This window comes from Oncorhynchus kisutch, linkage group LG6, assembly GCF_002021735.2.
Source record: "Oncorhynchus kisutch isolate 150728-3 linkage group LG6, Okis_V2, whole genome shotgun sequence".
NCBI lineage: Eukaryota > Metazoa > Chordata > Actinopteri > Salmoniformes > Salmonidae > Oncorhynchus > Oncorhynchus kisutch.
In genome coordinates this window covers 42268136-42296091 of record NC_034179.2, presented here as the reverse complement: position 1 = coordinate 42296091, position 27956 = coordinate 42268136, and the positions used below count along the sequence as shown (strand labels likewise).

The following is a 27956-nucleotide window of genomic DNA, read 5'->3' as shown; positions in this document are numbered from 1 at the left end:
ACATTTCATTTGCTCTTTGGAATGAATTAGCAACAGTGAATCTATTTAGTTTTTAGGTAGATGTCTTTCAGCAATCCTTCTCACAATAGCAAATTGGTAATAGTCAGTGACAAATATCATAGCCAAACAGCACTGGACTTGGTCAAAACCCTAGATGGTAGACCAAAGGGGAGCTGTAGATTGTTCAATTCTACAGTAGGAAGTGCTGCCCACACTTTCTGATAGTGGCTATAACGTTGAAGATCTGATGTTGTTTTAAAGGTACAAGTTCAACATGTTTTTTACAAGGTTTCTCGGTGTTGAAATTGAGTTACCATGACGACCTAGTCCTGTGGTTGAGATTTCACCCTTAAAATAACCGCTTATGTTGATTACTTTTTTCAAATCCAATGTCTTTTCCACGTAGATTCCATGTTACAATATGTTGACGAATTATGTTAAAACAACATTGGAGGTTGTTCCAAGTGGGTTGTGTTGCCTTGATTCAGTCAGCAGAGAGAGAAGGGACAAAAAAACACGTCTGGCACACAGTTTTAGGGTAGCATGTTTATTTGAACTTGCGATTAGCAATGTAGTATTCTCCTACGTGGCTCACAGGAATTCATAAATAAGTAAGCCTATACCGTATTCAAATGAGCCCATGTCATCAGTGACAATGAAAACTCAATGATAAAACTCCATGTGACAGAATGGGTTGACACATACTCTGATTATTCATTAAATAAAAGTATAAAATAAACAAAACAACAGTACATGATGGCCTATATGAAATATTAGATCACAGTAAAAATAAATTATCAAAAGTCTGAAGAGCACTGAATATTCAAACATTATTGGTTGAAATAACAAAAACATTTAAATATACTGCACCCGTAATATTAAGCTACAGTACTAGCATGGCAGAAAAGGTCAATGGCTTTTTTATTCAAATTTGTTAAGTTTACAGGTTATTGTCCTCGAATAATGAGAGAAATGTTCAGTCCAGATTTCCTACATTTAAGTTGAACCCATCAATCCTCAATAATCTGTACAAGGTGACATATGCGCAGACAGACAAAATCACATAAGAACCAAACCCCTTTTAGGCCTGAGGTACAGTGAAGTAAAACATAGCCATGTTAATATCTGATATCAAATCATCTCTGTAAAAAATAGAAAATAAAACTAAAAATGAATCCCTGTATAACTGTGTGGTCAGTATTAGCTTATCATGCTCTGAATAGAGATCAGTTAGTCAGTTCTTCAACAGGGGTACAGTGGCCCCATACACTAGTATTCAGGCGGCTGCCATTTTGGCTCTGGACGGATTTTAGTGTGCAGGAAGGACAAGGTGAGCTCAGCAAAAGGCAGTAGTTTTATTACATGAGTAAGGTACAATGATTTAGATGGTAATGATCCATGGCTGATTATGAAACAGGGGGGAGCTCATGCAGCTTGGACTGGAGGAGGGGTGGATGGTTACCAGATTGGAGAGCCCTCTCAGAAGTCTCCGTCAGAGAGCAGCCCATGGCTTGAATTCTTTAAGTGGGACACAGCACTGGAGAAGAAAAATAGATTGATAATTGGGAATACTTCAATCATCGTTATAATAATTATCATCATAATGTCATCACCTAGTCTTCGTCAGCTGTGCTAATCAAATTAGCTGAAAAACATTATAATGAGCCTTTTTTTTCTTACAGGCACATTTCAAATTAAATAAGTTCAGACAGGAAATTCACATTAATTGAACCATTTATTAGAAAATAGAAGACAACCCATTACCATTATAATAAACTACAGGCAGTGAGAGAGATATTCCAATCCCCCTGATGGTAACAAACCAAACGGGTGGAGGCTGGGGTGGTGGTAGGCTAGCAGAAAACAGACAACACATAGCAGGTGGCAGCAATAGTTGCAGCAGCAACATTAAGCAGCAAAAACATACCAAGCATACAGCTTAGCTTGGTCCTTTGGTTATAGCATGGCGCATGAAATGCCAGGGTAGTGGGTTTGATTCCTGGGACCACTCATATGTAAAATGTATGCATGCTTGACTAAGTCGCTTTGGATAAAAGTGGCTGCTAAATGGCATATGGTCCATTTAAATAGCCATATTATTATAGTAGAGCAACAGTGAGCAGCAGATGATGTGTGTGCAGATCTGGTCCATTTAAATAGCCATATTAGGGTAGGAAGTGTTGTTTGAATCCGATTGGTGCAATCTCAGCTGATTCTATTAAACATTCAATATGCAAACACTCGAGTTTCCCATCGGAACAGGATTCACTTAACTATTATACCAGTGGGATAGCCCCTTTATGTATCAGGCTAGTAAGTAGATCCTGTACTTTCCACTTTTGTTATCTTTACTTGGATAATATAATTGTATTCGATGAGTTATTGGAGTAATACCTATGTAATGTTAAGTGTTTCTAAACCTAATCAAGCATTAGTTACCTTTTAATATGTAGTCAGTTAGCAGTGTAGGCACCTTCTCACTCTCCTCCTTCATGGCGTAAAGAACTGTGGGGGATAAAATCAAAAACATTGGCACATTTCTGAGCTATGCTACTTGTATAGCTGCTATGTGGGACAGAGACTAATCAAATTGAAAAGGAGGTTCTAACTGAGCAAAACACATTTTGAGGGTCAATTTTTATGTCTGTCCAATGAAAATTTAAACTGAGTTGAACATTTGGGGGATGTGGTCGTATGATCAGCGAACCCAAACGAGGAAAACGACCCATTAGCTTAGCATTCAATTGCATTATCCCGCCTACTTACTATTGGTGATCATCTGAAGGTCGTCCACAGTTGGAGGAGTTGCTTTCTTCTCATATGGAATTACCGTGTTTAGATACTGAACAACAAAGACAAAGAGAGACCGTTAGGGAAGTGACGTAGCAGTGTTGAATCATTGTAGATTTAACACACTGATATACTTGGTGGCTAGGAGCTGTAAAAGCTTAAGTGTCTCACCTGTTTGTCTGTCCCTGTGCTGCCAAACGTCTGTCTGATGCCAGTCTGCAGGATGTTGGACAGGCCCTCCATACTAAAACGCTGGAACACAGACAATCACCAGCTGTGAGTGACAACGACCCTCTGTCACCACAACACAGTAACACTTTCTATGAGACAGCTGTCTTGTGATGCATTCTAAATGCAGTTATCAGTTATCTATGCATTTATAAAGCTTATGAGGCGCTTTTATGAATATAGTATGCATAATAGTGTGTTTTATAATGCATGTAACCTAACAGCATTCATAAAGGCTGTTAATTTAAAAGGAGACGTCATGAATGCTTGTGACATTAAAATCAGACATTACCACGTCAATTGTATATAGACTGGTTGTACATCATGATCAGGGCTACAGTAATTGACTCCATTCCTACATTGTCATTAATAAACAGATAAAACTACCATGGTATTGGACAGGTAAACACAAGCGTGTCCTTTGCTATGAGTAAAGAGGGGCTGTTAAGTGTTGTTCATTTGTTCCTGGATATGGACAGGCTGGTCTATGCTTTTACTGTTTAAGAACCTATGGTCAAGTCCTCTGAGTACTGTGTTGGTTTCTCTTCCCGTAAGTGCAGTTTATAATAACAAAACAAAACAAATGTGTGCAGTTAGGGCCTAATGGCCTCTATGTCCATTATCCATGACGGTGTGGGAGGCAGAGAGAGAGAAAGAGAGAGAAAGAGCGTTGTCTGGCTTGGAAATGCATCCGTATGGACATTAACACACAGACACTCATGCTTGTGTGTGTGGTGTGTGTGTGTGTGTGTGCGTGCGTGCGCGACAGACAGACACACACACACACCACCATCACCCTATACACTAATACCATTGCCCATACAAACATACCCCCGCCCCGCTCATTTATCTCCCTCCCTCAGTGCTTACCTTCATAGGCATAGAGGCGGGCTTGGAGTCCGTGTGGGCAGTGGTTGTAGTAGTAGTACCACCAACCACGGTCGTGGTTACCGCGTTACCCTGCAGACTGAGGCCCTTATCGCTCCGACGCCGGCGCTTGCCCGTGTCCCGCTGCTCCTTCTGGCGGTTCTGCACATCCATGAGGGCCGTGATGAACGTGTTCTTCACCTCCTTCTCAAACTCCAGCTCGTCACGGCGTGCCAGCTGGGTGACCAGCTCCTCGGAGTACTCCATGATGGCCGACTCCACCCGGCACAGCAGCTCCACCAGGGCTGAGCTGGGCATCAGACTTAGGCCTGGAGAGAGAGAGAGAGGCATGGTCTGGTATGGAGCTACTATACCTTAGCCTGGAGCCCAGATCTGTTTGTCCTGTATAGCCAACTCCTACAGTCATTGTCACTAACAGATCTGGGACCAGGCTAACTGTACATGGAGGTGAACCGAGATTCAATATGCATAATATTATATACTGTACAAGGGATATCGAATTGCTTCTCTTGAGGGCCAAAGCATTGCTGGTTATCATTATTATCAGGGATTGACTCAGACCTGGCGCATCAGGACGAAGTAAACTCTCTGGCCAAACAATGACAAACTTCTAGGTAAAAAATAAAACGTCTCAGAGTAGGAATGCTGATTTAAGATCAGATATCACAGTTTTTTTAAATTTATTATCGCTATTTTCACAAGTACTGTATGTGGTGAATTTTCTAAACTCTTAGTACAAATCTCCGAACTGGTAACACTTGTAAGTCTTATATTCAAAACCTTTTATTGTGCATTCATTTGGTTTGGAGACATCTTTCACCACACAACCATTGATCCAAAAATATATGTTTACTGTGAAATAGCAAGCGAAAATGGATTTAATCACCAAAACATGAGAGTATTTTCTGCATGAACAGTAGTTATAAAAAAAAGAAGTTAATCCAAGAGCAGAAAAATGCAAGATACAGGTTTCAAAACGTTGAATGTTGTAAATTACAGTACAGTAAATTACAGTACAGTAAATTACAGTACAGTAAATTACAGTACATAACACTGTTTTCACATTCGGCAATACACCTGCACTACCCATCAACATTTACTGAAACTCACATTTCCATCATTTTTATCCCATGTGTGATTGAAGTTGGAATTATTGAAGAAATGTTCCACAATCATTGATGCAAAAAGTACATGTATTGTTCAGATATAATTACACTGTACTGTAATCATATGAAATGAATGAAAGAAACAATGTTTAGCAGTAACTAGTTTGCACCAAGCATGTCTTGAACATTTGGTAGGTTCTCATCGACATCACAGCAAATGTCTTCATTGTTCATGCACCTGGGGAAAAAACGTTTGTTATGACAAATCCAAGGCTGACATAGGTCTGTCATTGCATACCTCATCTATAGCCTGAAGGAGGATGGCACACTCATGGTGATGCAATCATAAACCTTTGACTTGTATTTTCATAATCTATTGTACTTATGTATTGTAGTGGTCCTTTGTGGCTCAGTTAGTAAGAGCATGGCACTAGCAACACCAGAGTTGTGGGTTCTATTCCCACGTATATTAAATGACATATATTACGATATTACAGTACTGTATTGGCCAATGCAATATTTGTAAAGCAGTGTCAAAATCCCCCATAAAAAAGACCCCAGCAGCTTCATCTTTTTAGCTATTTAGGGGATGCATTTGTTACATACAGTACATCTCTAAAACTTACTGTAAAGTAAAATCTAAATTATAGTACATTACAGTATATCAAGCTTTATATTTGTATACTTTACAAACATACATGTTCATTATGTAGTTCTCTGTAGTAGATCTGTAGTAGACCAAAGTTTAAAACCTATAGGTTTACTAAACGGTTAAATAGTTATCAATTAAGTAAGAGTCAAATGTATTTTAACAAATGAGAGGACAATTATATCAAAAGTAATGTGAGTACTGTATTGTGAAAAGCAATAACTTCATATGAACATGAGCAATGTGAAACATGTATTTCTAGATGAAACAATGATTTAAGTTTGGTGAAAAAGTGACTTTATGATTGTGTATGTTGTACTTAGTCAATTAAACATATGCTTAGAGTTTTGAAACAACTGCCTTTTTGATTATCGGTTTAGAGTTTTCCTAAGCGTATATACCATAGTGCATTCGGAAAGTATTCAGACCCCTTCACTTTTTCCACATTTTGTTACGTTACAGCCTTATTCTAAAAGAGATTAAATATAATGAAAAGTCAATCTACACACAATACCCCATAATGACCATAGACATTTTTTCACATTTATTAAAAACAAAAAGCATAAATACCTTATTTACAAAAGTATTCAGACCCTTTACTATGAGACTCGAAATTGAGCTCAGGTGCATCCTGTTTCCATACGATCATCCCGGAGATGTTTCTACAACTTTACCTGTGGTAAATTCAAATGATTGGACATGATTTGGAAAGGTGCACACCTATCTATATAGTTTCAGAACAAAAACCAAGCTATGAGGTTGAAGGAATTGTCCGTAGACCTCCGAGGCAGAATTGTGTCAAGGCACAGATCTTGGAAAGGGTACCAAAACATGTCTCGAGCATTGAATGTCCCCAAGAACACCGTGGCCTTCATCATTCTTAAATGAAACAAGTTTGGAACCACCAAGACTCTTCCTAGAGCTGGCCTCCTGGCCAAACTGAGCAATCGGGGGAGAAGGACCTTGGTCAGGGAGGTGACCAAGAACCCGATGATCACTCTGACAGATCTCCAGAGCTCCTCTGTGGAGATGGGAGAACCTTCCAGAAAGCCAACCATCTCTGCAGCACTCCACCAATCAGGCCTTTATGGTAGTGGCCAGACGAAAGCCACTCCTCAGTAAAAGGCACATGACAGGCCGCTTGGAGTTTGCCAAAAGGCACCTGAAGGACTCTCAGACCATGAGAAACAAGATTTTCCGGTCTGATGAAACCAAGATTGAACTCTTTGGCCTGAATGCCAAGCGTCACATCTGGAGGAAACCAGACACTGCTCATCACCTGGCCAATACCATCCCTACGGTGAAGCATGGTGTCGGCAGCATCATGTTGTTGGGATGTTTATCTGTGGCAGGGACTGGGAGACTAGTCAGGATCGAGGGAAAGATGAACAAAGCAAAGTGCAGAGAGATCCTTGATGAAAACCTGGTCCAGAGCGCTCAGGACCTCAGACTGGGGCGAACAGGACAATGACTCTAAGCACACAGCCAAGACAACGTAGGAGTGGATTCGGGACAAGTCTCTGAATGTCCTTGAGTGATCCAGTCACAGTCCGGACTTGAACCCGATCGAACATCTCTGGAGAGACCTGAAAATAGGTGTGCAGCAACGATCCCCATCCAACCTGACAGAGCTTGAGTGGACCTGCAGAGAAGAATTGGAGAAACTGCCCAAATACAGGTGTGCCAAGCCTGTAGCGCCATACCCAAGAAGACTAAAGGCTGTAATTGCTGCCAAAGGTGCTTCAACAAAGTACTGAGTATAGGGTCTGAATATGTATGTAAATGTAATATTATTATTATTATTTTTTTATAAAAACCTGTTTTTGCTTTGTCATTATGGGATATTGTGTGTAGATTTTTTTTAAAAATCCATTTGAGAATAACGCTGTAAAGTAGCACAATGTAGAAAAAGTGAAGGGGTCTGAATACTTTCTGAATGCACAGTACTTTGATGAATTATTATTATTTATTTTTTTAAAGCAATATGGATCCTAGATCATCACTCTTTGAGATACTTTATGAATATGGGCCAAGTACCACTTCAGGCCTCACGGGGCAGGAATGAAATAGTCCTGCTGTATTCAGTACATACAATATAGGGATAGATGACATAAGTGGGATGATATCACTTGTACATCATCCATTTAAATGTTTCATTACCTTGATATTAAATTCTGAGTAGAGTAACTAGCCTTTGACTGTTTCTGTGACTGTGGATGCTGTCTAATATGACTTATAATTCTGGAAGTAAACCGACTTTGCGAAAAACATATTTAAGACGACACACCCAATTCCAAATACAAAGAAATACTCAAACACATGCAGTGCATCTACACACAGACATATGGATTCACAGACATATACCCAAATGTGCTTACATAAACACACACACACACACACACACACACACACACACACACACACACACACACACACACACACACACACACACACACACACACACACACACACACACACACACTAAGCAGGAAACATGTCTCTCATGCAGGGGAGCCACATGGTCACACAATATGTCTTTCCACAGGGAACCATATTGAGTGCGTGCCTTGGCCCTCTGAAACGAGAGACTCATATAAAAAAATGCCTGCTGCAGCTTTATCCAGTTATTTATCCTTTTTGCACTACATTCACCATAGAGGCTGAAGACTGATGAAATATCCAGATGTTTACTCAGGTAAACTGACAACACTATGACCCCTCACACAATCAAAGTCCTACAAGCAGTGCAATAGCCTGCTGAGCTAAAGCCTAGGCATGAACTCAAACAAGTGTACATATGTCTCTTACACGGTTATTTATTTCACAATCAATGCTCATAGAGCCAGCTCTGCTGTATGAGCACATACTTAACCACTATGAGATCAAAGGTCACTTTATTTTTACACAGTATTGTATGGACAGGAAATGGATTTTGGGAAAAGGTGTCTCCAATGACAATGTTAATTGGATGTTGAATTGCTTAAATTGGCACTTGGCACCCTTCTGTTTATTCAACTCCTTGGCTTATGTGACTTGGTGTCTAACCCTTCAGGCAACATTAGTTTTTGTACACTTACCTTCATAGGAGGGCATGTTGTTATTGGAGGCCTGGGACAGCTGTCTAATCTCCTCCAGAAGGGATGGGCTGGTCTTGGATGAGGAGTGTCCACTCTCTTCCTCGTCCTCCTCCTCGGTCTCACCAGGGTCCGGAGAGTTCTCCATCATCTCAACTATCTCCTCAATGACCTTGGAGAGAGAGTGATCGAGGAAGGGATTGAGGGAAGGTAGATGAATACATACACTTTCACAAATAGCACTTAAATAATCTATGCATCACCAATAGGTAAACATTCCATGGTCGTCAGGCATTCATTATTCATGTGCAGTAGTCCAAGAGGTAATGCAGAATGGAGATACTTGACATATACTACATGACCAAAGGTATGTGGACACCTGCTAGTCAAACATCTCATTCCAAAATCATTCGCATGAATATGGATTTGGTCCCCCTTTTGCTGCTATAACAGCCTCCACTCTTCTAGGAAGGCTTTCCACTAGATGTTGGAACATTGCTACGGTTACTTGCTTCCATTCAGACACAAGAGCATTAGTGAGGTCGGGCACTGATGTTGGGCGATTACACCTGGATCGCAGTCGGTGTTCCAATTGATCCCAAAGGTGTTTGATGGGGAAGAGGTCAGGGCTCTGCACAGGCCAGTCAAGTTCTTCCATATCGATCTCGACAAAACATTTCTGTATCAACCTCGCATTGTGCACAGGGGCATTGTCATGCTGAAACAGGAAAGGGCCTTCCCCAAACTGTTGACACAAAATTGGAAGCACAGAATCGTCTACAATGTCATTGAAGGCTGTAGCATTAAGACTTCCCTTCACTGGAACTAAGGGGCCCTGCCCGAACCATGAAAAACAGCCACAGACCATTATTCCGTCTCCACCAAACTTTACAGTTTGCAATATGCTTTGGGGCAGGTAGCGTTCTTCTGGTATCTGCCAAACCCAGATTCGTCCGACGGACTGCCAGATGTTGAAGCATGACTCATCAATCCAGAGAACGTGTTTCCACTGCACCAGAGTCCAATGGCAGTGAGATTTACACCACTCCAGCCAACGCTTGGCATTGCGCATGTTAATTTTAGGTTTGTGTGCGGCTGCTCGGCCATGGAAACCCATTTCTTGAAGCTCCCGGCAAACAGTTATTGTGCTGACGTTGCTTCCAGAGGTAGTTTGGAACTCAGTAATGAGTGTTGCAATCGAGGACAGACGTTATTTACGCGCTACATGCTTCAGCACTCCCGTGGTGCTGTTCAGTGGTCCCGTTCTGTGAGCTTGTGTGGCCTACCACTTCGCGGCTGAACCACTGTTGCTCCTAGATGTTTCCACTTCACAATAACAGCACTTACAGTTGACCAGGGCAGTTCTAGCAGAGCAGAAATTTGACTTGTTGGAAAGGTGGCATCCTATGACGGTGCCACATTGAAAGTCACTCAGCTCTTCAGTAAAGCCATTCTACTGCCAATGTTTGTCTATGGAGATCGCATGGCTGTGTGCTCGATTTGTCAGCAACAGGTGTGGCTGAACTAGCCGAATCCACTCATTTGAAGGGGTGTCCATGTACTTTTGAATATATAGAGTATAGTCTTGCAATACTTTTCGCCTTGGCTTTTTTAACCACTTATTTTATTGGGCTTTAATGTATTCTACTTTCTTTTTTTTTTACTGTCTAAATAAGCTAGGAATATACATACAGTCCCTTCAGAAAGTATTCATATCCCTTGACTTATTCCACATTTTGTTGTGTTACAGCCTGAATTCAAAATTTATTAAATATATGTTCTCTCACCCATCTACACACAATACACCATAATGAAAACATGTTTTTAGAAATGTAAGAAAATGTATTGAAAAGTAAATATGGAAATATATAATTTACATAAGTATTCACACACCTGAATCAATACATATTAGAATTACCTTTAGCAGTGATTACATCTGTGAGTCTTTCTGGGGAAGTCTCTAAGAGATTTGCACACCTGGATTGTACCATAGTTGCACATTTATTATTTAAATAATTCTTTAAGCTCTGTCAAGTTGATTATTGATCATTGCTAGACAGCCATTTTCAAATCTTGCCATAGATTTTCAAGCCAATTTATGTCAAAACTGTATGTTGACTTGGTAAGCATATCCAGTGTAGATTTGGCATTGTGTTTTAGGTTATTGTCCTGCTGAAAGGTGAATTTTCTGTCAGTGTCTGTTGGAAAGCAGACTGAACCAGGTTTTCCTCTAGGATTTTGCCTATGCTTAGCTCTATTCTGTGTCTTTTTAGCCCCCTTCAAAAATGAAGATGACAAGCATAGCCCTAACATGAAGCAGCCACCACCATGCTTGAAAATATGAAGAGTGGTACTCAGGACATAAATACTTTGTACTCAGGACATAAATGTATTTCTTTGCAATATTTTTTGCAGTTTTACTTTAGTGCCTTGTTGCAAACAGGATGCATGTTTTGGAATATTTGTATTCTGTACAGGCTTCCTTCTTTTCACTCTGTCTTTTAGGTTAGTATTGTGGACTACAATGTTGTTGAACCATCCTCAGTTTTCTCCTATCACAGCCATTAAACTCTCTAACTGTTTTAAAGTCACCATTGGCCTCATGGTGAAATCCCTGAGTGGTTTCCTTCCTCTCTGGCAACTGAGTTAGGAAGGCCGGCTGTATCTTTGCAGTGACTGGGTGTTTTGATACACCATCCAAAGTGTAATTAATAACTTCACCATGCTCAAAGGGATATTCAATGTCTGCTTTTCGTTTTTTTTACCCATCTACCAATGGGTGCCCTTCTTTGCGAGGCATTGGAAAACCTCCCTGGTCTTTGTGGTTAAATCTGTGTTTGAAATTCACTGCTCAGCTGAGAGACCTTACAGATATTTGTATGTGTGGGCTACAGAGATGAGGTTGTCATTCAAAAATCATGTTAAACAGTATTATTGCACACAAAGCAAGTCCATGAAACGTATGTGACTTGGTAAGCAGATTTTTACTCCTGAACTTCTTTAGGCTTGCCATAACAAAGGGATTGAATACTTATTGACCCAAGACATTTAAGTGTTTTGTTTAAAACATTATTCCACTTGAACATTATGGGATATTGTGTGAAGGCCAGGCTGTAACACAACAAAATGTGGAAAAGGTCCAGGGGTGTCAATACTTTCTGAAGGCACTGTAACTGGAAGTACTACCAAGTTGTTTGTATAACAGAAAGTACATGTGTCTTTAGTCACCTGATCAGCAGTGATAAGAGGCTCCTCACTCAGGCAATTGGCATTGTCGTTCTTCTCGTTCATCTCCTCCTCCTCTTTTTCATGAATCTGGAGAATGCGAGAGAGAACAAATGAAACCATGGAAACCCCTTCAGCCACATTAGTGGAATCTTAACTTCTTAGTATTAGAAATAGAAACCATGGAAACAAGGTTTACCCCCAGTGGTGTTAGCGCTAGCATCTTAGCATTCGAAAAATAAGATTACAGAAAAGCCATTCACCCATATTGAATTTAGCTTTAGCATATTAGCATTGGCGTTTGGGGAGCTAATGAACATTCCCCAAATTTGAACCTATCATTCCCTTCTCTGCTCTTCATCTGAAAATAACATTTCTGCCCCTCGAGTTTGGAAGCCATCTTGAAAGTGTTTGGGTTGTGCTTAGTCGCATTCAAATTGCCATAATTCTATCTATTGACTGTTTGTTTTCTACTTTCATCTAAAAAATATTGCTTTTGATGCTCATTGTTCTTATGCCGTTGGTCTCAGCCAAGTTTATCCCTGCAAGGATATCAATCAGTAATTATCTAAACCGGGGGCATAGAAGACTAAATGCTGATGGACTGCTTTTTCAATGTCTGTAGAGTCTCTTATAGCTTCTGCTGGAGACTGTGTGTCGGCGTATTGGCCCTGACCCAGCCCTGAGCCTTGGCCCTGACCCAGCCCTGAGCCTTGGCCCTGACCCAGCCCTGAGCCTTGGCCCTGACTCTTTGAGTGCCTGCAGTTGCATGTGAGAGCAGATTAGGGGAGGAGAGGGCGTAGGAGGAGGAGGGTGGTTGACTGATACTGAGTAGCAGGCAGTCAAGGCAGCTCAGCCTTGATTTTTGGTGTCAGGTCAGATGACGTCAGCGCCACAACCTCAAGGCATGAATGACATCCAGTCAGCCAGCCAGCCAGCCAGCCAGCCAGCCAGCCAGCCAGCCAGCCAGCCAGCCAGCACACTCTAGCTAGCATTTTTTCTAAGATGTTGCTCAGTTACAGCACGTCCTTGCACATTGCCTCCCTACAGAACACACTAGTCAGTCACACATGAAAGAGGTGAGGTTTTGAGCAGAAAAGCCCATTCCTTGCTCTAGAATCCAATTGATAATACAAATCTGAAATCCAATTGTTCTGAAATCCATTCAAATAAGACTAAAAGTCTTAAAGAAAAATGCAATTTCAAGATAGTCTTTCAAACTCATCTCAAAATGTTTCAGGTCTTTCCAGGTGAGAAGGGAGAGAAAGACGATTCTTCCAATGACTTTAAATTATAATGAAGTATATTAGAAAGTGTTACCTCCTGGTCGGAGAGGTTGCCGTTGAATCCCTCTGAGTTGGGGTCGTCCCAGCTGGAGACAGAGGAAGGGACGTAGTTATCCGTCAGCGCATCCCACACACTGAAACATGGACAACACAAACACACATTCAGTCACTGCAACACAACAGAAGTACACAGTAAAAATGCAACAAAAAAAACAAACAGATGCAAACACACAACCACCAACATTGTAACAGGTCATCTCATACACTGCAACACAAGACAAACACACAACCACCAACATTGTAACAGGTCATCTCATACACTGCAACACAAGACAAACACACAACCACCAACATTGTAACAGGTCATCTCATACACTGCACCACAAGACAAACACACAACCACCAACATTGTAACAGGTCATCTCATACACTGCAACACAAGACAAACACACAGCCAACAACATTATAACAGGTCATCTCATACACTGCAACACAAGACAAGCACACAGCCAACGACGCTGGAATGATCAGGACATTCACAACAAAGCACAGTACACTATCAGTCCTCAAGGCTGCAACTATTTGGAAATAGGCTTTTTGTTTGGCACAGAAGCCTAATCCCAAATCCAGTGCCAGTTTGTGATTTAAAGAATTGAGGAGGAGGATGGATTACATAAGAGGACCATCCTTCTCTTCCTCTCTAGATGACCCTCCTCTACCCAAATCATATTTGATAGAAATGATCAATTGTATATCTGCAGCCATTTCCTTCTATTAGTGTTCCGATGACCATTTGCAGACAGTGAATTCAGAGGAGGAGATGTTCACATGACATAATTGTGCTTTGTTACCAATTCTGTCCCTCAACTTGCCAACATAATAAATAACATCAAAATGCACATCATAATCCTCCGTATTGCACTCCAGGCTGCAATGCACACTGTCAACTAACAATTAAATAAAAGCCCACAGTTTACACATTTTTTTAAAGGTGAAGAAGTATAGATAAAAACAGCCCCTTACAGCATTGTGCAGGTCCTCCTCGAACTATAAGCACCTCGGTCCAATCAAGGCTGCAGCCTTGTGAAAATGACCAGAGTAGAACTCTCCCTTTGTTTCCGCTTTCTTTGTTTTCCATCCAGCTTGGCATGGCACCCACACCCTACCCTCCTCTTAGTGGCACTGCCCAGCCATGTGCCAAACAGGAAACAAGCAGCCATTCATCGGGACTCATGACCTCACAGGTCATGCCTGTTGTGTTGTCCACAACACACACACATACACACCTCTCCATCTGCCAAACAGGAACTAACTGGTACAGCACCGTCCCATATTACACTGCTCAAAAAAATAAAGGAGACACTTAAACAACACAATGTAACTCCAAGTCAATCACACTTCTGTGAAATCAAACTGTCCACTTAGGAAGCAACACTGATTGACAATAAATTTCACATGCTGTTGTGCAAATGAAATAGACAACAAGTGGAATATATAGGCAATTAGCAAGACACCCCCAATAAAGGAGTGGTTCTGCAGGTGACAACCACAGACCACTTCTCAGTTACTATGCTTCCTGGCTGATGTTTTGGTCACTTTTGAATGCTGGCGGTGCTTTCACTCTAGTGGTAGCATGAGACGGAGTCTACAACCAACACAAGTGGCTCAGGTAGTGCAGGTAATCCAGGATGGCACATCAATGCGAGCTGTGGCAAGAAGGTTTGCTGTGTCTGTCAGCGTAGTGTACAGAGCATGGAGGCGCTACCAGGAAACAGGCCAGTACATCAGGAGACGTGGAGGAGGCCGTAGGAGGGCAACAACCCAGCAGCAGGACAGCTACCTCCACCTTTGTGCAAGGAGGAGCAGGAGGAGCACTGCCAGAGCCCTGCAAAATGACCTCCAGCAGGCCACAAATGTGCATGTGTCTGCTCAAACAGTCAGAAACAGACTCCATGAGGGTGGTATGAGGGCCCGACGTCCACGGGTGGGGGTTGTGCTTACAGCCCAACACCGTGCAGGACGTTTGGCATTTGCCAGAGAACACCAAGATTGGCAAATTCGCCACTGGCGTCCTGTGCTCTTCACAGATGAAAGCAGGTTCACACTGAGCACATGTGACAGACGTGACAGAGTATGGAGACGCCGTGGAGAACGTTCTGTTGCCTGCAACATCCTCCAGTATGACCGGTTTGGCAGTGGGTCAGTCTTGGTGTGGGGTGGCATTTCTTTGGGGAGCTGCACAGCCCTCCATGTGATCGCCAGAGGTAGCCTGACTGCCATTAGGTACCGAGATGAGATCCCCAGACCCCTTGTGAGACCATATGCTGGTGCGGTTGGCCCAGGGTTCCTCCTAATGCAAGACAATGCTAGACCTCATGTGGCTGGAGTGTGTCAGCAGTTCCTGCAAGAGGAAGGCATTGATGCTATGGACTGGACCGCCCGTTCCCCAGACCTGAATCCAATTGAGCACATCTGGGACATCATGTCTTGCTCCATCCACCAACGCCACGTTGCACCACAGACTGTCCAGGAGTTGGCGGATGCTTTAGTCCAGGTCTGGGAGGAGATCCCTCAGGAGACCATCCGCCACCTCATCAGGAGCATGCCCAGGCGTTGTAGGGAGGTAATACAGGCACGTGGAGGCCACACACACTACTGAGCCTCATTTTGACTTGGGCCATGGGTTGTTAAATTTGATTTGCATTGATAATTTTTGTGTGATTTTGTTGTCAGCACATTCAACTATGTAAAGAAAAAACTATTTAATAAGAATATTTCATTCATTCAGATCTAGGATGTGTTATTTTAGTGTTCCCTTTATTTTTTTGAGCAGTGTATTTGCAAACCTTTAGTTAATCTGGAACTTAGATTTAACCAATCATTCCAACAACTGTGTCGCATAACATAAAGGATCTATCAAGCTTACAACAGGTGAATGTGTCTATGTTCCTTGCGTCACTACATGGATAGTGATGGAGGAACCATTTTTCAAAACATTCAAATCAGAAACATCATATGTGGTGTCTAACTCTGTGGTGTACTGTAGAATAGATAAGCAAAAACGTCATTTAGGCACAACAAGATGCCAACAATAGCATCCCCAACATACATCTTTGTAATATTATATCATAATGAATTCTGAATATGAATCAATAGGCATACCCAAGGTCACATACAACAAAGCTATTCTTAGCAAGAGGGTTTATTTCCACCCAATGTGAGAATGTCTGCGTTTTCTCTTCAAAGGCTTTTGGCAACTGGGAGTTCTGGTTGCCTGCTGGTAGAGGCAGTAGACAGACCAACAGAGGAACAAGAGAGTACAAAAATACATGGAATAATTCAAGGCCTATCCCGACTGTGGACTGCTGGGGTGTGTTGTTGTGGTTTTTGCTGGTGGGCGATTTGGTCGGCTGTGAGGTAGGCTGAGTAACAGCTTCAACGTTGGTCATCATAGGATCTGAGAGTTGGGTCATGAGATATGCAGTGGTACTGTTTGAACAATGTTAAATAATGACATACAGTGAGCTCCGAAGGTATTGGTGACACACTTTGGATGTGAAATGACACAAAGACTATAAGGTTGAAGTGCAGACTCTCCACTTTAATTTGAGGGTATTTTCATCCACACTGGATGAACCGTTTAGAAACGACAGCACTGTTTGTACATAGTCTTCCCATTTTAGGCGACCAAAGGTATTGGGACAAATTCACTTATATGTGTATTAAAGTAGTCAAAAGTTAAGTATTTGGTTCCATATTCTAGGCACGCAATGACTACATCACATTTGTGACTCTAAAAAGGTGTTTGTTTTGGTTGTGTTTCAGATAATTTTGTGTCCCATACAAATGAATGGTAAATAATGTATTGTGTCATTTGGAGTCATTTTAATTGTAAACAACATGTGTTTCTAAACACTTCTACATTAATGTGGATGCTACCATGACTATGGATAGTCCTGAATGAATCGTGAATAATGATGAGTGAGAAAGTTAGACACTCAAATATCATACCCCCACAAAAAAATGCTAACCTCCTCTATTACTGTAATGGTGAGAGATTTGTGCATCTAACTTTCTCACTCATCATTATTCACGATTCATTCAGGACTATCCATAATCATGGTAGCGTTCACATTAATGTAGAAGTGTTTAGAAACATATTTTATTCTTATTTACAATAAAAAAAATATTCCAAATAACACAATATATTATTTACCATTAATTTCTAGTGGCACAAAATTCTGAAATCTGAAACACAACCAAAACAAACAGTAAATGCATCCAACAAGTTTTGTAGAGTGACAACCTTGATGTAATAACTGTGTGCTAGGAATATGGGAACAAATACTAAACTTTTGACTACTTTAATACACATAAGTGAATTTGTACCATTACTTTTGGTCCCGTAAAATGGGGGGACTATGTACAAAATGTGCTGTAATTTCTAAATGGTTCCCCCGATATGGATAAAGTTAAAGTTCCAACTCTGCACTTTAACCACAGTCATTGTATCATTTCAAATCCAAAAGTGTTGTAGTACCGAACCAAAACAACAAAAAATGTGTCACTGTCCCAATACTTTCTGAGCTCATTGTAGTAATGGTATATCAGCCAATGCTCTGTTTAACTGATAGCTGTGATGCCTTGTGGGATTCTATCTGAACTGTAGTGAATGCATAGGTGTAGTGTTCATAGCTGCTCGTTTCACACCAAACCCAGAATTTACATGCTCTGATTGAAGTAAATGGTGTACCTTACGAATGGGACTGTATAGCCACAACAGTATGCAATTTGAAGACAGAAGAGGAAGACATCATCAGACATGATGTACTACCTAAACAAGCAAGCTGACCAATGCTTTACTCAGAAGATTGCTGCAATGGATGTGCCATGTAATCAAAAATAATACAGGGGTGCATTGTACAACCCAAAAGGCAAGCAGCTGAAGCAACAAAAAAAATCACTCCCCCGTGATACACCATTTGTATCTTTAACTCGTATCTCAAAAGCACATATTTCTTATGCTGAAGTCAGACTTAAGCTTCAAAAACACAAAAGGTGGTGGCCGACACTCACTCTTCATCCTGCAGCCGTTCCTCGTCCTCCTCGGTGTGGGACTGGTTGCGCACAGGGGCCAGGCCCTCCGTCTTGGTGTTGTAGTTGTGGAAACAGACATTCAGCTTCTCGTCAAACTCATTGACCAGGTCCTCCATGGACTTGAAGCTCATCATCTCTGAGAAGTTCTCCAGTTCGGAGAAGTCCTCGCGAGTGATGGGAGCCAGGGGGGCCATTGGGGCCAGGGGGATGGTGCTGTAGGGGGGTCGGCTGAGGGGCACAGCCCGATCCATGTCCTCTACCCGGCAGGGCCGGAGGTCTTCGAACTCCTCATCCAGGCACACAAGGGGAGCCTCCATGGTGGGTGTCTCCAGTCACAAGTCAACGACAGAGAAAGGAGCCCTAGGAGAGGGAAGGAAGGGAAATTAGAAAACAACCTGGACTTTACATGGGGCTGCTTTTTTCAATTCACGTCATTAGATCAGGATATTGTCATCCATCCCTAAGAGGTGCACATTAAACACTGTCAATACCTGTGACCCAGAAAAGACGAAGCATGTCTGGGTCCTAGCCCAGGCGCCAGTATTTCAGGTCTCAGGAAGGCAGTAGTGATGCTAATTCGGGTATCCGCTACATCAGCACTCGCACATGTGATTAAAAAAAAGGCTTGGTGATTAGTTGAATCGGGTGCTGTGCTAGAGTAAAAATACTTGACGACATGCTAAATTCACACATAATATATTTTTATGGCATCTCAGGTATCTTGAGTATTTCAATTGGATATTTATGTGGCAGCAACTCTATAATGGCAAAACAGACAAATGGTAGTTGAGATTCCTGATTAACTGTAGTTAACTAAGCAATACTGGTGGGATTTAATTGATGAGGAAAGGGATTCAGGAACAGACAGTCATTATAAAGACAATACCGTGGCCACCCATTATGTTTTCTAACTCGTCTTAAGAGCGACACTCAATAAAAGAAATAGCTTAGCTAGCCCTACATTTTGATAATGTGCTAATTATAGATGTATCACTGTGGCAAATTCTGTGTCACAACAAAATGGTACTAAGCACCATCAAACTTGGAGAACATTGATGATTGAGTTAGAAGCGTGCATGGCCACGCAGTCATGGGTGAACAGGGAGTACAGGAGAGCGCTGAGAATGCACCCTTGTGGGGCCCCGGTGTTGAGGATCAGCGGATATGTTGTTTCCTACCTTCACCACCTGGGGGCGGCCCGTCAGGAAGTCCAGGACCCAGTTGCACAGGGCGGGGTCGAGACCCAGGGTCTCGAGCTTAATGACGAGTTTGGAGGGTACTATGGTGTTAAATGCTGATCTGTCATAGGTCTCGTGTTTGAGCTGTTGAATTGCGACTCTACTTTGTCTCTATACTGAAGCTTTGCTTGTTTGATTGCCTTGGGGAGGGAATAGCTGCACTGTTTGTACTCGGATATGTTTCAAGTGGCCTTGCCATGATTAAAAGCAGTGGTTCGTGCTTTCAGTTTTGTGCGAATGCTGCCGTCAATCCACGGTTTCTGGTTAGGAAAGGTTTTAATAGTCACAGTCACAGTGCATAATCACTCAACAAAACAAAAGAGATGATCGTGGACTTCAGGAAACAGCAGAGGGAGCACCCCCCTATCCACATCGACGGGACAGTAGTGGAGAAGGTGGAAAGTTTTAAGTTCCTCAGCGTACACATCATGGACAAACTGAAATGGTCCACCCACACAGACAGCGTGGTGAAGAAGGCGCAACAGCGCCTCTTCAACCTCAGGAGGCTAAAGAATTTTCGCTTGTCTCCTAAAACACTCACAAACTTTTACAGATGCACAATCGAGAGCATCCTGTCAGGCTGTATCACCGCCTGGTACGGCAACTGCACCGTCCTCAACTGCAAGGCTCTCCAGAGGGTAGTGCGGTCTGCACAACGCATCCCCGGGGACAAACTACCTTCCCTCCAGGACACCTACAGCACCCAATGTCACAGGAAGGCCAAAAGGATCATCAAGGACAACAACCAACCAAGCCACTGCCTGTTCACCCCTCTATCATCCAGAATGCGAGGTCAGTACAGGTGCATCAAAGCTGGGACCGAGAGACTGAAAAACAGCTTCTATCTCAAGACCATCAGACTGTTAAACAGCCATCACTAACATAGAGAGGCTGCTGCACAGACTCACATCTCTGACCACTTTAATAAATTGACTTAATAAAGGTATCACTAGTCACTTTAAATAATGCCACATTAATAATGTTTACATATCCTACATTACTCATCTCATATGTACAGTGGGGCAAAAAAGTATTTAGTAAGCCACCATTTGTGCAAGTTCTCCCACTTAAAAAGATGAGAGAGGCCTGTAATTTTCATCATAGGTACACTTCCACTATGACAGACAAAACGAGGAAAGAAAATCCAGAAAATCACATTGTAGGATTTTTAATGAATTTATTTGCAAATTATGGTGGAACATAAGTATTTGGTCAATAACAAAAGTTTATCTCAATACTTTGTAAAATACCCTTTGTTGGCAATGACAGAGGTCAAACGTTTTCTGTAAGTCTTCACAAGGTTTCCATGCAGATCTCCTCTAGAGCAGTGATGTTTTGGGGCTGTTGCTGGGCAACACGGACTTTCAACTCCCTCCAAAGATTTTCTATGGGGTTGAAATCTGGAGACTGGCTAGGCCACTCCAGGACCTTGAAATGCTTCTTACGAAGCCACTCCTTCGTTGCCCGGGCGGTGTGTTTGGGATCATTGTCATGCTGAAAGACCCAGCCACGTTTCATCTTCAATGCCCTTGCTGATGGAAGGAGGTTTTCACTCAAAATCTCACGATACATGGCCCCATTCATTCTTTCCTTTACACGGATCAGTCGTCCTGGTCCCTTTGCAGAAAAACAGCCCCAAAGCATGATGTTTCCACCCCCATGCTTCACAGTAGGTATGGTGTTCTTTGGATGCAACTCAGCATTCAATGTCCTCCAAACACGACGAGTTGAGTTTTTACCAAAAAGTTATATTTGGGTTTCATCTGACCATATGACATTCTCCCAATCTTCTTCTGGATCATCCAAATGCTCTCTAGCAAACTTCAGACGGGCCTGGACATGTACTGGCTTAAGCAGGGGGACACGTCTGGCACTGCAGGATTTGAGTCCCTGGCGGCGTAGTGTGTTACTGATGGTAGGCTTTGTTACTTTGGTCCCAGCTCTCTGCAGGTCATTCACTAGGTCCCCCCGTGTGGTTCTGGGATTTTTGCTCACCGTTCTTGTGATCATTTTGACCCCACAGGGTGAGATCTTACGTGGAACCCCAGATCGAGGGAGATTATCAGTGGTCTTGTATGTCTTCCATTCCCTAATAATTGCTCCCACAGTTGATTTCTTCAAACCAGGCTGCTTACCTATTGCAGATTCAGTCTTCTCAGCCTGGTGCAGGTCTACAATTTTGTTTCTGGTGTCCATTGACAGCTCTTTGGTCTTGGCCATAGTGGAGTTTGTAGTGTGACTGTTTGAGGTTGTGGACAGGTGTCTTTTATACTGATAACAAGTTCAAACAGGTGCCATTAATACAGGTAACGAGTGGAGGACAGAGGAGCCTCTTAAAGAAGTTACAGGTCTGTGAGAGCCAGAAATCTTGCTTGTTTGTAGGTGACCAAATACTTAATTTCCACCATAATTTGCAAATAAATTCCAAAAAATCCTACAATGTGATTTTCTGGATTTTTTTCCTCATTTTGTCTGTCATAGTTGAATTGTACCTATGATGAAAATTACAGGCCTCTCTCATATTTTTAAGTGGGAGAACTTGCACAATTGGTGGCTGATTTTTTTGAGTCAGGGAAAATGTAAGGAATAAAAAGTACATAATTTTCATTAGGAATGTGGTGACTAAAAGTAAAAATTGTCAAAAATATAAGTAGTAAAGTACAGATACTCAAAAAAACTACTTAAGTAGTAGTTTAAAGTATTTTTACTTAAGTAGTTTACACCACTAACTGTTGCTATAATAAATCAGTCATCCCCAATGGTGAATTACTCTGTATGTAATTCTTGTTCTTAATAACTATTCTGGAAAGTACAGAGTGATCTGTATGAAATTACCAAGAACTATTGATTCTTGTAGATAATAGATAATGAAGCAAGAACTGTTGGATAAAAGTTGTGTTTGAGTCCAGGTTCTGACGCAGTGCAATTACAAGAGTGAGGGCTAAATGTACGAATGCTTTTCCTGGATCTTCGCCTGTATCCAGGGAGTGGAGTGGAAAGGAACCAATTTAAAACAAGCTTGTGTAAGCGTCTTCCTCTCCCTCCATCACATTACTCAGCAAAGTGCCGCTTCATCAAAAGCCAGATATTATTCTTCAGCCTCTCCCCTCTCTCCGTTGGTCTCTTCTTTCCGTCATACCCACCCTTATTTTCTACAGAGAAGCCTCTGGGTTTATATTCATATAGCATCCCAGAGTATGAGTGCTGATATAGGATCAGTTTGGCCTTTTATATCATAATGAATTTGATTATATGGACAGAGGGGATCTGATCCTCAACACTCCTCCTCTGAGATGCTTTGTAAAAATGGGCACTGATCATGTCTAATTGACATGAAATGCACAGTCCAGGAAATGACTACAAGTCCCACAATCCCTTCCAAAAGAGACGACGATGAATCATCCCGTCTCCATTATGTGACTGACAACTGGCATTTGAAAACACACAATGCATGTGTATTATTGGTAAAACATTGTCCATTGTTCCTTCAAATTAATTATTAGGCAACTAAAATGAATAGTCAATGTCATCTTAGTCATGTTGTTAGACATATTTGCAGCTTTTTATGGCTACATAAGAAGCTTTTAGCTTTTGTTTGTTCCTAGACCATATGCTAACGGACATCTTGCAGGTGGATACAAAGAAAATACTGAAAACAGGAGAACATCCTTTTGTTCTGGTAGATGAGTGAAATCAGGACAGCAGGCTGAGTGACAATATGGATGTGTGTGTGTGTGTTTGTGTATGTGAATGTACTGTATGTGCATGAGTGTATGCAGTCATGTGTGTGACGTTTGACCTTCACCTTAACCAATGGACCCAGGTGTATGGCTGTGTTACCCTCCCACTGTTTCGCTCCCTGCCAGAGGCCAAAAACACCCACAAACCACCAGTACCAAAAACAACCAATCATAGAACTTCATCAGAGGTAATTTAAAGATACACTATGCAGAAATTGCTCCGTCATTTCCTAGTTGCAAAAAAATTCAGTTTATGTAACAAAACAAGCAAGTATACTGTAGAGAATCATTGTACAATCTAGACCGCTGTGAAATATTTTTTCCAGAACCAAAAATATTGTATTTTCAGCTGTTTGAAGCTGGTGTAAAAAAACGAAAGTAAAAGATGCAAAAACGAAAAAACGAGAAGCATAGAAATAGCGCAAATAGAATGGATCTACCACTTAGACTTGCTTTCAAAGATAATGACAGATTTATAACTCACATTTCTATATGAATTTGGTCTGCTCGCCCAAAAAGTTACAAAGAGAAACAAATGGCTGTCCCCATATTATACTGGCAAAAAATAACAGCTAGCACACTGACTGGACATCAAATCAATATTTGTTGCTATGCCAAATCTATTGCCATAATTTAATTAAATAAATCAAGCCCATTTTTTATATTGTAGATTTTTTTTAAACATATTTGGGTGATTTCAATTAAATTGAAACAGTGATGGGTGGATCATATGGTTGCATTTATCTCAGAACAATACAAACACATGTCCTTTGCTATTCATATTCATATGGCTGTGTGGCTGCCTACCGAAGCCTCTCCTGGGGTGAACATGAATATGTTTACATCTTTTACTTCCATTGGCTTCATGAGAACATGCTTGTCAGTCCCATTATGGAAGAAGATAGTTATGGCTAAGATGCAGTATAACAAAATTGAAAGCTACTCTATTCCAACATTCATACCGGTATATCATTTACACAGCACAGAATGCTTGTTGGGTAGGCGTGCTGCTATAATAAAAATGGACACCAAGCACTGAATGTATATGTCATCAGTACTTCTTAGGGTGAAAAACAGGAGGGGGAGGGAGAGAAGGAGAGGACGAAGAGAAGGAAGACAAGACCATGGTTACATATGAGGGAGGGAGATGATGGAGGGGGGAGGTGGAGGTAGAGAAGGATATATAGAACGATAGATTACCTGCAGTAACTGTGCCTCCTGTAATATGGCTAAGAAACAGAGAGACAGTCCCTCCTAGGCAAGGCAGATCTGCACTACGGCACCTTCCTCTGCAAATCCCAACACTGGCCAACCAACAGCAATCACAATCATTCCAGAGACTGGAGAGAAAAGAAAGAGAGAAAAAGGAAAAAAGACAATGGCCGGTGCTGTTCTGTCCGTCCGTTCTCCTCCAGTAGCCCACAACCCCCTTGCTTATCTCTCTCCGCTGGCAGCAGCCCGTTGTTTTCCAAACAATAAGCAACCTCAGCCTCAACCTTACTTGAGAGAGAGAGCCTGTGCATCGCTTGCTCGCTCTCTACAGCCTGCCTGCGGAATCATCATCCCCCTTTCTCCTCCTCCTTCTTCTCCCCCTCTCCCTTTGTCCACGCCTCCCTCCTCCCCCTCCCTTCCTCCCACCTCCAAGGCTCAAACCCTCAATATTAATGAGGAGAAGGGAGAGGCAGCTGCACCCTGTGTGTACTATAGAGACCATGCAGACTGTCTGCCATGGCTACATTATTATATTTTCCTGGAACCTGCTATTTATCATTCTATGGGTAGAATTGCAGGTAAACTAGCTTAATTCAACTGAGCCAGCTAGCACCATGCCTGTGAATATGCTAGGCTGATTAGCATTTTGACAGGGACAGAGTGTTGCTGGTGTGGAAACGAAGCTGAAAGGAGGGACCCTTAGACTAGGGGTAGTGGTTAGTTTAGTTTGCTTGTTAAGGAAGAAGGTTGTAATTTTTGGTCCCACCTCAATGAGAGCGGAAAGTAGAGGGAGTATGGTGAGAATCTGTGATGACGTCAAAGAAACCTGCCCTTTTATTTATACTGTACCTGTATTTATTGGTGAGAGAGAGAGAGAGAGGGAGAGAGAGAGAGACCGAAAGGCAGTGAAAGATTGAGAGAATGCCAAACAGGCAGCAGTCCACCATACCAGAAGACAAAGATGGTTGTTGTAGAGGCATTTCTGTCAACTTGGTTTTTGTCACCATGTGAGTTACAGATGGCTTTTACACACATTACGTCACACACACACCAACAGATCCCCACCACCCCGCACACACACACTTGCACAATATAAACCCACTCAGCTCCTTGTCAATCCCTGGCCTGTTCCCTGTCCCTAATCCCTGACTGGATTAAATCTGATTCTGTGGTGGAGATGAAATCCCTTTGAAAGCCTCATAGGAATTGAAACCCATTTGCTCATGTTACGGTTTTACACACTATTTTAACACTGTGGTGCACAGAGAGTGATGCAGACACATATGGCCATGCCATGATCTCTCCCTGGTACATTAGGGCTAGACTCTTCTGCTAGCAGCACTAACTGGTTTAGCATATCAGATTAGCGGCAGTCTGTTATGGGGCTAATGCAGTGTGTCTTGTAGATGACTGTTGATGTAATGTTATGGAGCTGAGTGTCTAAGCCGTAACATCATCACCGTCATTTTCCGATCAGAACATGGTTATGGTCACCCAGTGCTTAGATTACACAGTTCCAATGTTCCCCTACCCACTGTGGCAAAGTCATACAAGTGACAATGGGCTTATATTGTGCGACTGAAGTGTGCTTGTGTAACATGAGAAAAATATGAGAAAAAAAACAAATAATTTAGACCAACATTTCATGCGCTTTGTTGTCAGATTTTGTATATCTTTGTTTTTTTCACTGATCTAACCTGGGGGTGCATTTACTAGGAACCAAACTGAAATTAACAGACCGAAACAGAAAGGGACCTAAAAAGAAACTCTAATTTTCATTGCAAAACATTTTGCTATGGTGTGCAATAATGAATACACCCCAGAACATGATATATATATACTTATTGTTTCAAAAATAAGAAAAGTTCAAATAGATTTCCAAACTGACGCCAAAGCATCAATACAAAATTAAAATGAAGATTTTTGCCTCCCCTCGACTTCTCCATCCTCCTCTTCTCCCTGACCCGGAAACCGATAAGTGGTAACCATATTTTTTATTTATTTCAACTTTATTTAACTGGGTAAGCCAGTTGAGAACAAGTTCTCATTTACAACTGCGACCTGGCCAAGATAAGGCAAAGCAGTGCGACAAAAACAACAGCAAAGGGTTACACATCGGATAAAACAACCATACAGTCAATAACAGAATAGAAAAATCTATATACAGTGTATGCAAATGTAGTAAGATTAGGGAGGTAAACTAATAAATAGGCCATAGTGGTGAAATAATTACAATTTAGCTTTAACACTGCAGTGATAGATGTGCAGATGATGTGCAAGTAGAGATACTGGGGTGCAAAAGAGCAAAAGAAATAGCAATATGGGGATGAGGTAGTTTGGTGGGCTATTTACAGATCGATTGTGTACAGGTGAAGTGATCGGTAAGCTGCTCTGACAGGTGATGCTTAAAGTTAGTGAGGGAGATAAGTCTCCAGCTTCAGTGATTTTTTGCAATTTGTTCCAGTCATTGGCAGCAGAGAACTGGAAGGAAAGGCCGCTAAAGTAGGGGTTGGCTTTGGGGATGACCAGTGAAATATACCTGCTGGAGCGCGTGCTACGGGTGGGTCCCAAAACCAAAACTTTTTGGAATTTGTGCTACAGGATGCAAATTTCTGTTTGAAAAAGCTAGCCTTTGCTTTCCTTAGTGACTGTGGATATTGGTTCCTAACTTCCCAGGAAAGTTGCATATTGCTGGGGCTATTCGATTCTAATGCAGAACACCACAGGATGTTTTTGTGCTGGTCAAGGGCAATCAAGTCTGGAGTGAACCAAGGGCTATATCTGTTCTTAGTTCTACATTTTTTGAATGGGGCATGCTTATTTAAGATGGTGAGGAAATCACTTTTAAAGAATAACCAAGCATCATCTACTGATGGGATAAGGTCAATATCCTTCCAGGATACCCGGGCCAGGCGATTAGAAAGGCCTGCTCGCTGAAGTGTTTTAGGGAGCGTTTGACAGCGATGAGGGGTGGTCGTTTGACCACGGAATCATTACGGACGCAGTCAATGAGGCAGTGATCGCTGAGATCCTGGTTGAAGACAGCAGAGGTGTATTTAGAGTGCAAGTTGGTCAGGATGTTATCTATGAGGGTGCCCATGTTTACAGATTTAGGGTTGTACCTGGTAGGTTCCTTGATCATTTGTGTGAGATTGAGGGCATCTAGCTTAGATTGTAGGATGGCCCGGGGTGTTAAGCATATCCCAGTTTAGGTCACCTAACAGTACGAACTCTGAAGAGAAATGGGGGGCAATCAATTCACATATGGAGTCCAGGGCACAGCTGGGGGCTGAGGGTGGTCAATAACAATATGAAGGAGAGTCTCAATTCGTTAATACTGTAGGTGAACGGAGGAGTTTGTCCTCTCCTTAATTGCCTCCTCCAGCGGATGATACACAGGTGTATCCTACTGCAAGAGTTTTG

At 41.9% G+C, this 27956-nt stretch overlaps 1 protein-coding gene across 2 annotated transcripts; it reads right to left on the bottom strand.

Moving 5' to 3' along the window:
• Positions 1 to 526: 526 nt before the first annotated feature.
• fez1 (fasciculation and elongation protein zeta 1 (zygin I)) lies at positions 527 to 24987 on the bottom strand. 2 transcript variants are annotated; one of them, XM_020485705.2, is made up of 10 exons: positions 24522 to 24899; positions 18323 to 18703; positions 13281 to 13380; positions 11964 to 12050; positions 8739 to 8907; positions 3889 to 4214; positions 2962 to 3042; positions 2767 to 2842; positions 2440 to 2505; positions 527 to 1537 (listed from the first exon to the last, which is right to left on the bottom strand). In XM_020485705.2, the coding sequence occupies exons 2-10, from the start codon at positions 18658 to 18660 to the stop codon at positions 1521 to 1523; spliced, it is 1260 nt and encodes a 419-aa protein (XP_020341294.1). In that variant the 5' UTR covers positions 18661 to 18703; positions 24522 to 24899; the 3' UTR covers positions 527 to 1520. The 2 variants fall into 2 exon arrangements, with proteins under 2 accessions (XP_020341294.1, XP_031682630.1); XM_031826770.1 differs by having other exon boundaries at positions 885 to 1537; positions 13281 to 13332; positions 24522 to 24987.
• Between the last annotated feature and the right edge of the window lie 2969 nt (positions 24988 to 27956).